Source organism: Psammomys obesus, unplaced genomic scaffold, assembly GCF_907164565.1.
Source record: "Psammomys obesus unplaced genomic scaffold, mPsaObe1.curated_primary_1811, whole genome shotgun sequence".
NCBI classification, from domain to species: Eukaryota; Metazoa; Chordata; class Mammalia; order Rodentia; family Muridae; genus Psammomys; species Psammomys obesus.
The window spans coordinates 11120847-11138352 of record NW_026586173.1 but is presented as its reverse complement, the minus strand read 5'-3'; the positions used below and the strand labels follow the sequence as shown (position 1 = coordinate 11138352).

At 41.5% G+C, this 17506-nt stretch overlaps 1 protein-coding gene across 2 annotated transcripts in view; it reads left to right on the top strand.

Annotated features, from left to right (window-relative positions):
* The window catches only part of Npsr1 (neuropeptide S receptor 1), a 234198-nt gene that overhangs the window by 214741 nt on the left and 1951 nt on the right, over positions 1-17506 (top strand). For both annotated transcript variants that reach the window (XM_055601363.1, XM_055601362.1), the window contains 2 exons: positions 7908-7984; positions 14868-14954. In XM_055601363.1, the coding sequence (XP_055457338.1) occupies positions 7908-7984; positions 14868-14954 (164 nt within the window). The remainder of the gene's footprint in view (positions 1-7907; positions 7985-14867; positions 14955-17506) is intronic.

Sequence of the window (17506 nt, the reverse complement as noted above, 5' to 3'; positions counted from 1 at the left end):
AGAGGTACATATAACCAACAAAAAACAAAAGATACAGAAAAGAATTACAGGTACAGAAGATGCAATTGAAGAAATCGATGCATCTGTCAAAGAAAATATTAAATCCAAAATATTCCTGACACAAAACATCCAAGAAATCAAGGACATGATGAAAAGGTGAAATCTAAGAATAATAGAAGAAAGTGAAGATTACCAGCTCCAAGGACCAGAAAATATTTTCAATAAAATCATAGGAGAAAATTTCCCCCATCTAAAGAAAGAGATCCCTTTAGACATACAAGAGGCATACTGCACATCAACTAGATTAGACCAGAAAAGAAATTCCTCCTGCCAAATAATAATCAAAACACTAAATGTACAAAACAATATATATTAAATATATCTTAAAAGCTGCAAGGGAAAAAGGTCAAGTAACATATAAAGGCAGACCTATCAGAATCACACTTGACTTCTCAGCAGAGAATCTAAAAGCTAGAAGGACCTGCTCAGACCTCTTGTACAAATGTCAGATATCAGCCCAGACTATTATATGCAGCAAACTTTCAATCACCATAGATTAAAAAAAAACAAGATATTCCATGACAAAACAAATTTAAACAATCCCTATGCATAAACCCAACCCTATAGAAGATGTTAAAAGGAAAACTCCAACCAAACAAGATTAACTACACCAGGAAAACACAGGAAATAAATAACTGCAGCAAAACCAAAAGAAGAGAAACACACTAAAACCACCAAATTCACAATAACAGAAACTAACAAACATTGGTCATTAAAGACTCTCAACATAAATGGATTAATTCCCCAATAAAAAGAAACAGACTCATAGAATGGATGAGGAAACAGGGCCCATCATTCTGCTGCATACAAGAAACACACTTCAGCAACAAAGATAAACTTTACCTCAGAGTAAAAAGCTGGGAAAAGGCTTTCCAAGCAAATGAATCCAAGAAGCAAGCTGGTGTAGCATCCTAATATCTAATAAAATCAGCTTCCAACCAAAATTAATCAAAAGAGATGGGGGGGCACTACAACCAAAGAAAAATCCACCAAAAGGACATCTCAATCCTGAACATCTATGTCCCAAATGTGAGGGCATACACATTTGTAAAAGAGACATTACTAAAGCTTAAATCATACATTGATCCCCACACATTAGTAGTGGGAGACTTCAATACCTCACCCTGATCAACAGACAGGTCATCGAGACAGAAATTAAACAGAGAAATAATGAAATTAACCAATGTCATGAATCAAATTATCTACAATTTGATTGTATCTAACAATTACCTACATAATCATTTACCCAAACACAAAAGAACATACCTTCTCAGCACCACACAGAACTTTCTCCAAAGTTGACCATATTGTTGGTCACAAAACAAGCCTCAACTGATATAAGAAAACTGAAATAATCCCTTATATTTTATCAGGTCACAAGGGATTAAATCTGGGCTTCAACAACAGCAGATATAACAAAAAGCCCACACACTCATGGAAACTGAACAATTCCCTGCTCAGTAACCACTGGGTCAGGGAAGAAATAAAGTAATTAAAGACTTCCTAAGGACGTGGAGGAGGACCTTCCCTATCAGTGGACTTGGGGAGGGGCATGGGAAGAGATGAGGGAGGGAGGGTAGGATTGGGAGGGAATGGGGGAGGGGATTACAGCTTGGATACAAAGTGAATAAACTGTAATTAATTAAAAAAAAATAAAAAGACTTCCTAAAATGTAATGAAAATAAAAGCACAACATACCCAAACTTACGGGATACAATGGGAGCAGTCCTAAGAAAAAAGTTCATAGCACTATGTGCCTTTATAAAGAAATTGGAGAGATCTCATGCTAGCAACTTAACAGCACACCTGAAAGCTCTAGAACAAAAAGAAGTACACACACCCAAGAGAAGTAGATGGCAGGAAATAATCAAACACAGGGCTGAAATCAACAAATTAGAAACAGAGACAGGCTCCTGGGAGGATATAGGCCACCTTCCAGCCAGCCAGGACTTCTAGTGAAGGGAGAGGAACACCAACCCATCCACAAAACCTCAACCCAAAATTTGCCCTGCCTACAAGATGTCCAGGGATAAAGATAGAGCAGACAGAACAAAGATTGAGAGAATGCCCAACCAATGCCTGGCCCAACCTGAGACCCACCCTACAGAAGAGAGCCAAACCCTGTCACTATTAATGATATTCTGCAATACTTTCAGTTGAAAGCCTACCATAGCTGTTCTCTGAGAGGCTCCACCCAGCAGCTGATCCAAAGAGATGCTGAGACTCACAGCCAAACATTAGGCAGAACTTGGGGAGCCTTGTGAAAGAGCAGGGAAAAGGATAGAAGGACCCCAGAGGAGCCAAGAACTCCACAAGAAGACCAACAGAGTCAAATAACCTGGGCTCAGGGGATCTTATAGAGACTAGAGCACCAACCAAGAACCATGCATGGAATGGACCTAGGCCCCCTTCACATATGTAGCCAATGGGCAGCTTAGTCTCCATGTGGGTTCCCTAGTAAGAGGAACAGGGGATCTAATATGAACTCTGTTGTCTGCTTTCTGATCACCACCCTCTGGCAGGGCTGCCTTGCCTGGCCTCAGTGGAAGAGGATACATTCAATCCTAATGCAACTTGATGTCCTGGGGTGGGTTGGTGAGGAAAGGGTTCCCTTTTTCTGAGGAGTAAGGGATGAGAGACAGGGGGAATCACAAGGAAGGAATAGGACCGGGAGGAGAGGAGAGTTGTGGATATGATCTAGATGTAAAGTGAATAAATAAAATAAAATAAATTTAATTTCAAAAAAAGAAAGAAAAGAGATGGGGCTAATGAGACAAAGAATGCTCTGTGGAAAGAGACTCGGCAGGCTCATCACAGGTTACTAGACTCTGATTTATACTGAGCCATGAGATAAGGGTCATGACTCCTTCCCCAACTCCACATCCCTGAGATAAGTGGTAAGGGTTCTCCTGGTTATATTCTCTCCTTCATTGCACACCAAATTAAGGGCAAGTAAGCCACCCTGGAATGCTGTCTTTCACCAGGCTAGTACAAAAGCCTCAGGCTCATTATCTACCCCTGTTAAATTTACACTCCATACCATAGGTGTGGGCTGCAGCTTAGTGCTGACATACAAGACTACACATTTAGTGTTCAACATGTTAAAATAAGTCTGAAATATTGGGACAATGACCACATAATCCAAAGGATTTTAGCAAGGTAAGTTTTATTTCTGCGGAGTGTTTAGCTACATCAAATATAGCAGAGAAACACACCCAGTGGGGGTCCCACTAGGTTTTTATTCCTAATGCAAAGAGAAATTCGTGCATCACTTTCAGTGTCAGCGTTTGGCCTCACATTCTTACACTATTGGTTAACTTGAAACGGTAGAGTTGATACACAATGAAACTCTGGACATTTTGATTTCAGAGAGATCTGACCCTTGAGAAATTTGAGAAATCTGTGGTGAGCCTTCTGAGTCTGTCTCTCTATAGTGCATTCTTTGTGTCATTAGCCCCATCTCTTTTCTTTCTTTTTTAAAAAATTTTTGCCAAGTGTTTTCTTTACAATAATTTTTAAATGGAGTTTTGTCTTAAATAACCCTTTTATAGAAAAGATGGTATATTTCTTTTACATTTCCCATGAGGACATATGGGTTTGAAATAAATAAAAAAAAGTATAGATTTTCCTGCAGCCAACTCCTCGTACTCAAAAGTATTGACAAGTACTTGTCTGTGTCTGCCATTACAGGACTTTCCTGTGAATAAACAAGCATATATACATCCTTATTGCTTTTATTTATTTGCACAATTGGAAACAAATGATATATTTTGAACCAAGCCCGAACTTTGAAAAGTGTAATCAACGATTTCACTTTGCTGCTCCTCTGGGAACCCAGGGTTTCTCTTGTTTCACTATAGAATCAACTATACTAAATGTACAGACTCTATGTGTTCTGTTGCTCTGCACTGTTCTGACCCACAATGAAGGCATAAGATCTATCCCTGGCATCTTCCAGAGATAGATGTGCAAGCCTGGTTCTAGCAACTCGAAATTCTGAGATCTGAAGCTGCCTCTGAATCAGATAGCCTCCTACAAGTTTAGGAAGTAAACTAGATGGTTGTAGGACAGAGGTGCTCTCAGAAAGAGAAATTGTTCAGTTTTCATGTCTCCAAGAAGCTTAGGTCTCCTGAGAAAGTTACCGAAATCTAAGACAGAACTTTTATTCAAAGCATCAAAGACTGCCTTTCCGTGGACTGTTTCTAGGCTACAGGGTCTTCAGCACAGGACTCCCATAGAGAGCTTCTACACAGCCTGTGCTTTTCCAACAAGATGTTCCAATGAAGAGAATCTGACTGTGAAAGTGGAACAGGGCAAGTAGAAGTGTTTCACTGCAAAGCAGCACACAGAACATGGACTACAAACAGACCAAAGAAAACACATCCCAGGCACAAAACAAGGAGTGATGAAAAATTCCTGGAACTCATTCTTACCAGAGCCATTGCTCAGGAAAGTAGGATCCATATTAATTGGTTGTCCTGCTCCTTTTGGCTGAGAAACTCAGGACAAAGTTATGATAAGAAGCAATGAGGTGGTAGAAGACAGGAAGAGGGAAGGAAATGAGAAAATAGTGAGATTTGATGCAATGAGAGTAATAGAATCTCGCGAAATGGAATTGCTCAGGTGGGTCCCGCAGTTAAGCTAAAGAGCAGCTGTCTGTCCTCCATCATCGTCACTAATGGGCTATGGTCACTGAATACAGCAGCAGAATGGAGGCGTTCAAAGATTATAATATCATCCAGAAAGAGGGTAGAAGGTACGTGCGTTTCAAGAGCATAGGGAATAAAGTTGGGGAGAGTAGCATAGCTCCCACAAAGGGGTAATTGCAGATTTCTGGAACATTACCTTCTTTCTTTTGATAGCTGCAGTGCTTGACAGATCTGGTGGTTTGGATGAGAATGGCCTCCATAGGCTCCTATGTTTGTACTCAGTGGAACTGTTTGGGAAAGATTAGGATGCATGTTCTTGTTGAAGGAGATGGATGGCTGAGAGGTGGGCTTTGAGGCTACAGAAGCTCACTCAAGGCCATAGTGTATGTGTGTGTGTCTCTGCTGCCTGTGGTTCAGGATGCAGAGCTCTCAGATTCTGCTCCATCACTGTGCCTGTCTGCTTCAAACCATGACCATGGACTAACCCTCTAGATCTGTAACCACGCTCCCAGTTAAATGTTTTATTTTATGAGTTGCCTTGGTCATGATATCGCTTCTTTGCACCAGAACGGAAGCTAAGATATCAGAGAAGATGATAAATTCTACGGACAGGTGGTGGCAGTACAGCAGTTTGATTACACCTATTCCTACAGGACAATTGAATTAGAATGATTAGGATGTAATCTTTGTATGTTTTATCACAGTAAAACAAAATTTCAAAACAAAAGAGAGAGATTGCAAAGATTTGTACTAACACTGAAAAGATGGAAAGAAAGGTGTGGCTTCTGCAGTCATTTTGAAGGGACAGTCCTCAGCACCTGCTCACTAATTAAATGGAAAAAAATGATAAATGAAGAGAAAATGCAAAGAAGGAGTTTCTGATGAGTGACTGTTGCTTGCCTGGAACAATAAATGGTAAGGATACAGACGCAGTGGTTCCATTTGTCCAGCTAACTCTCAAGGGTGGCTTGGTTTTGTGCCCCTCTACTTGCCTGTAAGTAAAAGAAGGGCCAAGGAGGCCCAAGACTTTAACTCATAAGACCTTTCAAAACTGTTCCATCATATACATCACTAATCGTCAAAAACATTTGAGTTACTGGTGACTTGGATCCTGGGATTATTATTGTCCAGGAGCATTACTGTCTCCTGGTGCTTTCTAGGAGGTATGGAACCTTGAACAGGTGAAACTCAGCTGGAGGAAGTAGATCTTGGAGGGGATAAGAGCCCAAACATACTTTCTGTTCCATCTCTACCCAAATGTGAGCAAGCAAGACTCCAGTAACTGATGACATAGTTGTGAGCTGTTCTTGTCTCCATGTCTTCTTCCCCTTAAATCATGAACCCAACTCTCTCCTTCTCTGAAGCTGTTTCTTATCAACCCATTGGTAACAACTAGAAAAACAACTAATACACCTTGTGTCTCCTTTACCTGGAAAGTGAGTCCTGATTTAACAATTGTTCCAAGTAGAGAAAATGCTCACTGCTAAACTTTTCTTATTTTTTTTTCCTTAAAAAAAAATAGACCCAGGAAAACCCCTCGGTGAAATATGAGAAGAAAGAGAATGCTCTACCAAGGCCTGAAGTTCCCTGGGGCACTTAGAGGCACTCCCAGAGCAAGAATGGAAAAAGCAATAAGAAACAAAATTTTGACATGGTCATTAATTAAGTTATAGTCTAAAGCTCATTAGAATCTATTAGTGCTTTGTCAGCTACTCCAAATTGGAACTTTGTGTGTTTTTCTTTTTTTTTTTTATCTTTATAACTACCAGTTCTCAGGAGGAAAAATTATGTAGTTAAGAAATTAAGGCAGTGTTTTGTACCCAAGTTTTTAGTTGAAGTGTTCGGTAAACTTTAAATGTCGAGTTAACACTGAGAAGAGTTGAAATTTTTGTGTTCATTAAAGGAGATAGGAAATACAAAATTCTCTGATGTGTATATGTTATTAACATTCTGCTGGCACAGACCTTATCACGGAAGAAGAGTGTTATGATGGGAAATTGAAGGGAGGGGACTGGGAAACATGAAGGAGAATTCCATTATTAAGTTGACTGATATTCAACTGTGCTTGGCTCTTTAAATATGATTATATTTAGCACTCAAATTTTCAAGAGTTTTGTGTTAGAGAATCTCAGCTTAGGCTCAGAGTGTTGGCTATTAATTACTGTGTGACAAGTTATCACAAACATAGTACACTGAAAAGTGTACATTTCCAATCTTTAGTACCTCTGTGTTGGAGCCTTGACAAGCCTAACTGGGTCTGTGTTTGGGTAAGGTGATCATCAGTGGACCAACTAGGGGTAGAAGTTCACCAGAAGTACAACTGGGGATGGGTCTTTCCAAGGTCTCTCATATTTTTGGATAGCTAATTTCCTGGGGCCTCAGGATTGATGGCAGCCTACTGTTAGAAATAAGAACTTATATAGTTGTTCCATTCTGTGTAACCTCAGGGACCACAGCAAAGATAGGTGAGGCAAGTAACAGGTCCCTGGTGAATTCAAGGAGACAGGATCACACTACTGTAAAAATACAAGGGAAGGACATAGAGGCTGCCCTAGAGTGAGAACATATGGTGCCTATTCCCTAATCCAGTTTTTAGGGAGTGTATTCAGGAGGACTATGAGCTTGAAGCCAGCCTGGTCTACAGAGTGAACATTTTTCTAGCTTCCATAACATTCCTGTGTAATTTCAAACTTGGAAGACAGAGACGGTGGATCTCAAAAGCAAGATGGCTGGTCTTAACCTGTGCTTAAGAGACAAAACTTCATTGAAAAGGTAAAAGAGAAATATAGGGCATGACTACTGACGCCAGCCACAGGCCTCCACATACTTCCCCATACACACAGACACAGGCACAGGCAATCGCACACACATGCATGCACACAGAAAAATTAGCTAAAATCCACATAGCACATAGGCTATGTGCTATGATGATCCTTACCTCCAAAGGTTGTATTTCTATTATGACCAATACTGTACTTCTGAATACATGGATTATATACCTCCTCCAGATTTTCATCTCATTTAAGACACCAGCAGCTCCATGAATCCAATCTTACGGTATCTTCAGGGTCAGCAAGCATAGTTGTCAGGGATGGTTAAGACCCTTCCCACTATACCTTTCCCAGTGAGAAACGGGAGTGGTAAGCTTTCTGAATCCTCACACCAGGGACTTATCAGCCATGTTTATGTTCTCTTCAGCGTCATCTATGGCCTTGTGGTCCGAACTATTTGGATTAAAAGCAAAGCCCATGAGACGGTGATTTCCAACTGCTCAGGTAAGGCTCTGCATTTCTCAACTCTCCACTAAGCTATCTCCTGCAGAACTGCTCCTCCAGCAGCGTGAGCTAGAACTGCCTGGATCCCCAAGCCTGCTTGGTTATCGCAAGACCTAGCAACAGAACAGAACCCCCAAAATCTGTCCAGAGGCCTCTGTCTTTTACTTGGCCTCCCTGAAAACTGGGAAGAATGGGCTGGTGGGATGGTTGAGGATGTAAGGGCACTTGTTGCCCAGCCTGAGGACTTGAGAATTTACATGTTAGAAAGACAGAATGGACACCAGAAAGTTAAATAAATAAGATGCAAAAAGAAAAAAAAAGTGGGAGAAGGAAGAGAGTATTACTTTAAGTTTGTCAAACTGTACAAGCATTGTCCCTTGCAGCAGTTTTGAGGTATCATGGGACGTTGCCCAGTTGTAGGCCAGGCAGGAAGAACGTTGGAAGCAGGACACATCTGCTATCAAACCTGAGGAAGGGCTTCTCTGTTTGTCTTGAGTTTAGAAATGGGTGAATCTAGCATATGACCACAGGATGATCTTAAGTCTTAAGTCAGGCATGGCTCAGTCTACATGCTTTCCCTGACATTCTACCCCCAAAAAAGACTGACACTGAGACAGCCCTCTAGGACCCTTCCCCAAGTTCCATTTCACTTAGTTGCATGGCATCACTACACAACACTGAGAAATGGATGTGCCTCTGATTCCCAGGAAGGAGTACTGTGCCTGGTTAGTTTACACTGGAGAAGACAAAGCAAACTGGTGGACCAGAAAGAAGAAAGGTTACTGGTTTCCTATAATGTGGCAGTTATGTAGAATGAGACCACCCTGTTTAGGTCTCCTGCTCCTCCAAACCTTTATGTGAATACACATATACCCTGCGGGCCCACATGCACAAAATATCTACAAGTGTTCACACACTTAGACCCATATATACTGTAAACACACAGAGAGAGACATAAAGAGAGAGAGAGAGAAACCATCTGCACTCAGACAAGAACCACAAACCATTATACAAAACTTCGGAAGAAGTTAACTTCTGCTCCAGCTCTAGCAATGGGAGCTATGCCACATTACAAAGTCATGTGACCTCCCTGGGCTCCAGTGAGTTAAATATATTAGATTTTGTCTAAATCTCTGTTTAGACTTGGTCACCCTAAATATGCATCAGCCATACATGGACCATGGCTTTTCACACTAGGTTCCCCCCCCCCAATGTGTTATAAGATGGTCAAAAGGATCCCTAGATTTATCAGGCATGAGTATCTTCATTTCTTTCCCTGGAGAATTCAAAGAGGAATGTGAATCATGACATCTTCATCTTAATGCAGGTGGTTCTGCTATGTTCTCCTGCCAGCTAGAAGCATTATAAGGCAATGGGCACAAACAGGCACAGATCTCAGGCCCTGTATCCCAGTGACATAGTCAGGGCAGAGGGAGAGACAGGGCATCTTCTGTTGGCTACCGACATCCTTCCATTTGTTATCCCTCTGATTCCTGCCCAACTTGCAAGGTTGTATTTTGCAGATAAAAACAGACGCTAAAGCAAGGCTCCTTGCTGTTTCTATATGTAGCATGTGGAGACATGACCAGAAGTCACGTGCATGTGACTGGTTAGAATGCCCATGCTTTCTCCCCGGAGCCCAGCCACTTCCCATGAGGAAGAAAATTAGAGAAATAGAAGTAATAAATGACTTCTAAAAAGCTCCAATTTGGGAAATAAATAAAATAAAACCTGTTTTTAGTAAAACTCCAAACCCAGAGTCTTTGGCCAACATATCATGCATAGCACTTCCTTGGAGCAGCCTCCCAGGACGATGTCTAAAGTGTCTGTTCTATATTAGAAGGGTCAGTGTTTGATTTGGTCCTGTTGTTCTTCCAGACTTCAATCCTGCATCTTCTGACTTCTGCCCATTGCAGAAGGCTGGAGTGCCCTTTCCTGCCTACCCCACTGAGCTCTCACCTTCCCTTCCTCACTCCCAGTGGCTTTTCTTCTGCCTGCACTCCTCACCCAATGAGCTATGATGAAGCTTTCCTCATTTTCCTGAGTTCACCCCTCAGAAAAGGGAGTTAGGCACACCTACCCAGAGATCTGAGGTAATCTTTGATAGGCCTCTCCATCACTGTAGGAAAGCACTGACTCTCTCTCTCTCTCTCTTTTTCCACTTATATCCCCCTTCTGTTGTATTCTCTAGTCACAACATTGGACTTTCCCAACCAGTATTGAATCTGTACAAAGCCACTTAGAGAAGTTGTGTCCACTAGCATGCATAGCATCGCCTTTTTCTAAATTAGAAATGGCTACTGTCAATTTCCACCACTTAATATAATTTTGAGCCTCCATTACACCCATGTTTAGCTTGTCACCATCTGTGACCTCTTTCCAGAATGAGGTCAGCTGCTATTCTTAGAATATCATATCCTGTCAGTATTTTATTCATCAGTGGACTTTCCTTGACATCCCATGTGTCACAACAGCCAAGAAGCTCAGTAGCTGGCTGGTAATGTGATCTCCAGTGGTGTTGGCATGCTGGGATTATTGCTCATCGGCAAAGTACATGGACTAAGATTAGTGTGAACACAACAAGCTCAGTTTGTAAACACTGCCTGCCAAGCCCAAGTTGCCCTCAGTGTGAAGCCCTTCTCAATGAAAAGCATGTGTATTTTTATTTTATGAGTATTTTCCTGCATGTATGTATGTGCACTGCGAGCACGCCTGGTACCAGGAAAGCCAGAAGAGGGCAAGAATCCCTTGGGACCAAAGTTCTTCGCCTGAACTGGAGTGTGGAGTAAAAAAACAACTGACCAGCAAATTTGCTGACACTTCCTCAGTTAACTCCTGTTAGTACGGAGATTAAAAACCTCCTAAAGAAAAGCCTCAGAATTCTTTTTCATCTTGAAGGTTCAGACAAGGAAGCTTGCTAGTGGGGTGAGCAGGCACACCCCAAGACAAGAAAGGGTCAGGAAGTTCTCCCAGGACTTTAAGCTCAAAGGGCTGCGTAAGTTCGGGGTCAGTGGGAAGATTCTGAAGTAATCGTGCTCCTTAAGTGTGGTCATGAAGGGGGAAACTCCTGGATGTGAAGTCCTAGATGCCAAAAGTGCTGGAAGCTTCTTCAGCTCTGCTCAGGCCCCGGAGGGCAGCAGAGCACAGAGAGGGACGTCACAGCTTCACAGCAGAAGGTGAGAACAGGTACCTAGGAATGGGGAGTGTTGCTGACCCATCCACAACCGGATTGAATATAGACCAAGAGTCTTGAAGCAGAGAGCAGAGCAGCTACGTAAGGGCAGAGGCATCTTCAGAGAGCTCATGGGGATAATTCTAAAGAGGATGCAGCTCTTTTACAGATGGTACCTAAGCCAGAGCCTCTCCAGTGGGGTGGCTGGCAGTAGAGTGCAAGGTGGAATGGCATGGGAGGCCCAGAACAGCAGCAAGATACAGACCTTCTCAGGACAACAGGGTGGCCCGGGAAAGTGGTAACCTAGGAACATCTGGAGACATTCTGACATTCTGAGATGTGCTCTTGGGTTTGCCAGAAAAATTAGCACCAGAAGGATTCTGGGAAGGAAATGGCCCATCCCATACTTGAGCAAAGGATGCTTAATGCAATAATAATGATGATGATGATGATAATAATAATAAACATTTAACTGATAAGCTCCAGGGACAACTAGGTTATATTTGTGTGTAAAAAGTTCTTATTGATCAAAATTAATTAATAAGTTTCAAAAAGTTTAAAATATTCATATTTTAAAGAAATGAACCTGAAGTGCATCAAATTCCAATACATGAAACTCACTTGTTTTAACATATCTCCAGATAGAAAGCCTTGTTTCAGAGTAAATCACCTGCACACATTCCAGCTTCTTAGGAGGATTCTGCCAATTCAACAGGAAGGAAATTCACCATGATTTAAGGTTCCAGGGGCCAGTGCCCACATCCAGGTGCTGGGGCTGCATGGAGATTGGGATTGTGGGCCAAGCCATGTGGCTTGGTGGATAAAGATGGTTCCTATTCATGCCTGAATCAAATTCACGGAGTCTGGGTAAAGGCGGAAGGAGAAAACCAACTCCACAAAGATGTCCTCTGACCTTCACCCAGACATCATGGCATTCAAGTTCTGCTCTCAGCAACAATAATTACATAATTACATAAATACACACATAAGAAGTAATGAGATCCTAGCAACTCCAAAGGGAGCCTGAATTCTTGATAAGGTGGAAAAAACAGAGCTGATCCCTTGGAGATCAACTCTTTGGCATGACTACAGTCACACGCTGGAACTAAGGCTGTGTTAGCAAGTGTGCTTTTTTCCAGCCTCAGATCTAATGAGGCCGCTGCCTCCCAGCTTCCCAAGCCATTCATCCGGTGACAGCTGAATTTCACTGCTTTCAGTACAGCTCAGTGCCAGGTCCTGTGTAGAAATAATCCTTTTATCTCCCAATAAAGGAGAATTACCTGCATTCTGTAACTCAGCTCTCTTTGAAGAGTGGTCTTTGGAGCTGGAAGCTTCGCATTTCCTGGAGTGGTCGCATTAAAGAAGATTTTCATTGATCTCATTGGGAGATCCAGAGGGCAGGGAGTTGATGATATTGTCATCTAGTCGCCCTGTGGAAAGTGTTGAGATTTTTCCATTTTAAAAGATTTCAGAGCACAAATGTCATTCTCAAAAACTTTTCTAAAAGACAAATTAAGTTTTCAAAGCCACACTGTTTAGGGACCAGCTGTTACCTCGGGCCAGCATGTGGGGATACTTTGAAAGGACATAATATGATCCCCTAGCATCCTTCCTTGCCCCCGTGGAGATAATCTCACCCTGATAATTTCCTGCTGTCTATGGCAACACCATTGTATAACAGACTATCTAGGTAGTAATTCTGTCAGTTTTCGTTTTCAACAAGAGCTCACGCTCATCCCCAAACACTGTTAAAACTTAATTTATTCCAAGTGGCAAGGTGACTGACAAGTCAGCACAGAGCTTGACACTGGAAATACCTCTTTATCTTCACAGTAACTCAGTGAGATGCACTTTATTTTCCAAATTAGGAAACCAAGGCTGGGAATTTTAGGCAACTTTCCCAATCATCCAGTCATTGGTGGAGATGAAGGGTTTGTTCACCTCTGCGCCTGAGGCCTGCATCTTTCCCATGACACTGCCCTGGAAATGAGGCTCTTCACACTTAGCAACTGCAGAAATGCAAACTGTTAATTGTTCATGGCAGCAGCCTACCCTGGCCCTTAGAAGATGTCGAAAAGCACTCTCTGGCCTCTATTCGCTATAACAGCATTCCCACTCCTACCCGCCGACAGTTGTGGCAACCTAAAATATATTCAGAAATTTCCAAAGTCCTTGCAAGGCAAAATCACGCCAATCAAGAACCATTGCTGTGGAAGAATTTTGGAGAACTTATCCTCTTACACTGCTAAGGTGCTATGATTCTGAGAAATATGTAGAATAATTTAAAGACCCAGCCTGAAGATGTAAGAATAATCATAGCTAGTATTTAGTTCTTTGTAGCTATAAAGCCCATTCGTTAGTAATAGCTTATCTTTACAATGGAGAAATAGTCACATTGTAAAAATTCTTGTAAGTATCCAGGCAGCTGCTATCTGGTGAAATGCCAGAGTTCTCACAATGACATTTCAGGTCTTTCTAATTTGTCCTCAGTGGTTCCCTCTGCCCCAATACCCACACAACCTTAGGCAACATCTCAGCAAGGTAAGTCACTATGCTTCTGACAAGCACATCTTCCTCATTCCTGCTCTATGCCACAGCTTCCCATTACCCAGTCCCATGCCCATCCTTGCCTCCTTCCTTTTGGATTTTCTCTCCCCTTTTTGGAGTTTACATGATGTTCTCTACACCTCTCTCACAGCTCCCCCAGCACATCTAATAGGACGGAATGGACAAGAAATGGCTCTCTCCACTGTCCTTGGTTGTGCTGTCTCTCTCATCCCATCTATCGTTGTGGAGAATGGCATATTTCTCCCTTGAAGGAAGGTTTCTAGAAAACAAGAAAAAGAGCTCTCTCTGAGCCTTTTTATTCCAACTATATTTATTGTCAGATGTGCTTTGTTTGGTGGACAAGGCTAGATGGTATTGGAAACAAGTCCGATGTTTAGAACACAGGTTAACTTCTGGCCAGTTTCAACAAGGATTAAAAGAAATTTCAAGTGCAAAATAGCAAGGACAGCTGGGGTCTGCAGTTGGCTTCTCTGGCGAAATGCCAACTCTTTCCTGGGTTGCCTTTCTAGTTGTGCTTACTGGGGTCAGCTCCAACTCCATGGCACCCAGTAAAAACTGGGAGCTAACATCTTGCCCGTGTTTAGTCAGTGAGTGTGTGCCAAGTTTTAATGTCCTACAAGATGAGAAGTTCTGAGATTAACAACTCCTTCAGGCAAGAGATCCTATGGCCATTGTCTCAATCTTCTCTTTAGTCATTTCATTCAGATATATTGCACTTTCTGCAGATATTAGCCAGCCTTAGTTTTTAATCACTCCTTCCAGACTGCAAGAAGTATGTGTTGATTTATTCAACAAGCATTTGATAATCCTTCAATCCATGGACTTCTGTTATGATAAAGCCCTTCTCCACAGATTCTCATATTCATCCCTTGATTATTTTGCCTTCAGATGACAGTTGAATATAATTAAAGTTTATCTGCAGGTTCAGTTGTTGTTGTTTCTTGTGGGTTGGACTTTTACAGAGAGCAGAGTTTCAGAATGAGCACCCCTGGGCATTTGCAAATAGAGCAGCTCCTCTCAGCTACCTTTACCCATATTAGTCTAAGACTGCCCCAGCGGAGCAGCACAGGGGCAGGACTGAAAGTCAGAACTTCAGAGTTCCTCCATCTTGCCCATCTTATTATCCCCCTTTTCTATCTGCAGATGGCAAACTCTGCAGCAGCTACAACCGAGGGCTCGTCTCAAAGGCAAAAATCAAGGCCATCAAATATAGCATCGTCATAATCCTTGGTAAGCAACGTCCTCCTTTGTGTTACAAAACTGTGTAAACATTCTAAAGACAAGCTGGTGATGGACAGGCCATGTAAGGAAGGAATGAGGTATAAACCCTTGTGCCTTTCATTAGAAAGAAATGTGTGGGATTAACCAGTGTCTGGCTGCTTCATGAGCCAATGGTTGGCTCCTAATTTTTCTCTTTGTGAACATAGTTGCCCACCAAGTTCAACAGACCAAGTCACTTGGAGAAAATCTGACTAGGACTGAACTACCCAGAGCTTATATACAAATTGTTTCTGACTCAGTTACTTCATTTAAGGCATCCCCCCCGAACCCCGCCAAGGAAAAGAAGATGTCTGTTATTTTTCTTTGAGATGTTTAAATTCAGAGTCAATACTGCTTTCCTTATGGCCACAGCTTATTTCCCTTACTCTTCTTGCCTTCCACCCCTTTCTTTCTACACTTAGGATCCATAAAATCAGTTTGCACTGCTGTATGTCAAAAACATTCTGAAAGCTGTATGTCTACTTCCCATTGTTTTGTTCCCAGATACCTCCTCAGGCTTTCCTAGAAAGTCTTTAAAAACAAACAAACAAGCAAACAAACAAAAAATAAACTTTCCCAAGATTCATGCTACCAATCTTGGTGATTCTTGCCTGTTTTTATTTGTATGTAACATGATACATATTCATAAATATAGTTTTATTAAGATATGTCTTAATAAAGGGGATATACAAGAGGCCTATATAATCACACACACACAGAGACACATATACACACACACTTCTTTATTAAGTCTACCTCTCCTGCCACAGTCGTAAATCCATGAAGGCAATGACTTGTTTTTAAGTTATACATGTTATACACTACTGATATTTGATTCAATATAAATATGAAAAAATGAATACACATATACAGAAAAGGAAGAGTTAGTGCCATCTCCTTATCACTCAGCTAATACACCCCATCTCTGCTTTGTTCAAAGTACTTAGAAGCCCCAAGAAGGCATTAGCTGTGTGTCAAATCACCCAAACAGCTTATCTCTCCTTTCTAAATTACAAAATGCCAAGTAGACCACATGCAGCATGTATGACTCAACCAGCAGAGGATAAGCACACAGCAATACTGCAAGCTGAGCTACCAAGGGGTCCACAGTTCACCAGTGCTCTTAAGAACTCTTTCAGAGGCTTCTGGAGGACATCAGAGATGCCCGGCCTTCACACCAGAATCATGGACGCCCATTGTCTGGATGATGATTCTCACGCTGGTGTGTTCCTGTTCAATCAGGAATTCTATTCACAGCCATATGAGGTCTGCTCAGGGTACGGGCTGGGACAGTCAGATCAGCATACTAGCAGGACAAAGTGACCTATCTATAACAAATATTTTTGTAATGTCCCTTTATCATCCTAAAATAATAAGTATCTCTAAAACTAACTACTCTATTTTTTTAAAGTCAGTGTACTGCTCTGTAAATTTGCTAGAGTAACAGTGAAATGAAAAGAATTTATAATAAACCAATGTCAATTTTATCTGTAGCTGTATGGCCTCAACTACACTAGAAAAGTAATAAAGAAATCAGATGACTATTCCTATACAGCTACAAGTGACAGCCAATACAGGTGTTTTTATGGAAACACATGAATGAAAGCTGTTTTACTGTCACTAACCTGATTTTCTGAGCAGGCATCCAAACCGTGGTAGGTTTCAAATTAAAGAAACTCATCTCTCCTCTGACTATAATGGAAGTGTATTCCTGAAAGCTTCAATATTTATTATAAATACTCAGGTGTACCTATAAATTTGGTTAGCTCTCTAGACTAGGGAAACTATAAACAGGATCTTTTCATACATAAATGCCAAGCTGACCACTCAAAATGTCTATGAGATGTGAGACAATATTGGCTGGCTGAGATGCTGCTTCTAGAATATAAGAAGACTGACATTCCTGTAAAACATACATACACACACACACACACAGAGAGAGAGAGAGAGAGAGAGAGAGAGAGAGAGAGAGAGAGATGGAAGACAGAGAGATGGAGAAAGACAGACAGAGAGGGGTAGTGTTGTTCTTCGTGCAACAGAACTTTTCCAACGATGGGATTAACCACCTAGAGTGCAGAAAGATAGTGATCTTAGTTTTTGAATGACTCACATTTAAGACATCAATACCACCTATTGGGGGGGAATCATGAGTTAATTTCCCATTTCCAAATTCTGAATCAAGTTTCTGAATCCTTAGTTTCTGAATCAAGTGATAATGGAAGATAGTTAGTCCTGCATGTAGATGCCCATGGATGATGAACCTCTTCTCTGAGACAAACTCTGAGGGTGAGAAATGGCTGGGGAAGTAAAGTTGCAATGACATGGCCAGAGAAAAGGAGAATAGGTTTGTGAACAGGTATCCAAGACTATGTGGTTCTGTATTCACCTGCATTATCCTGAGAAATGGCAGATAAATAGGTGATAGCTAGTTTGATGACAGAGAGATAGATGACAGGTTGATAGGTAGATAGATAGATAGATAGATAGATAGATAGATAGATAGATAGATAGATAGATAGATA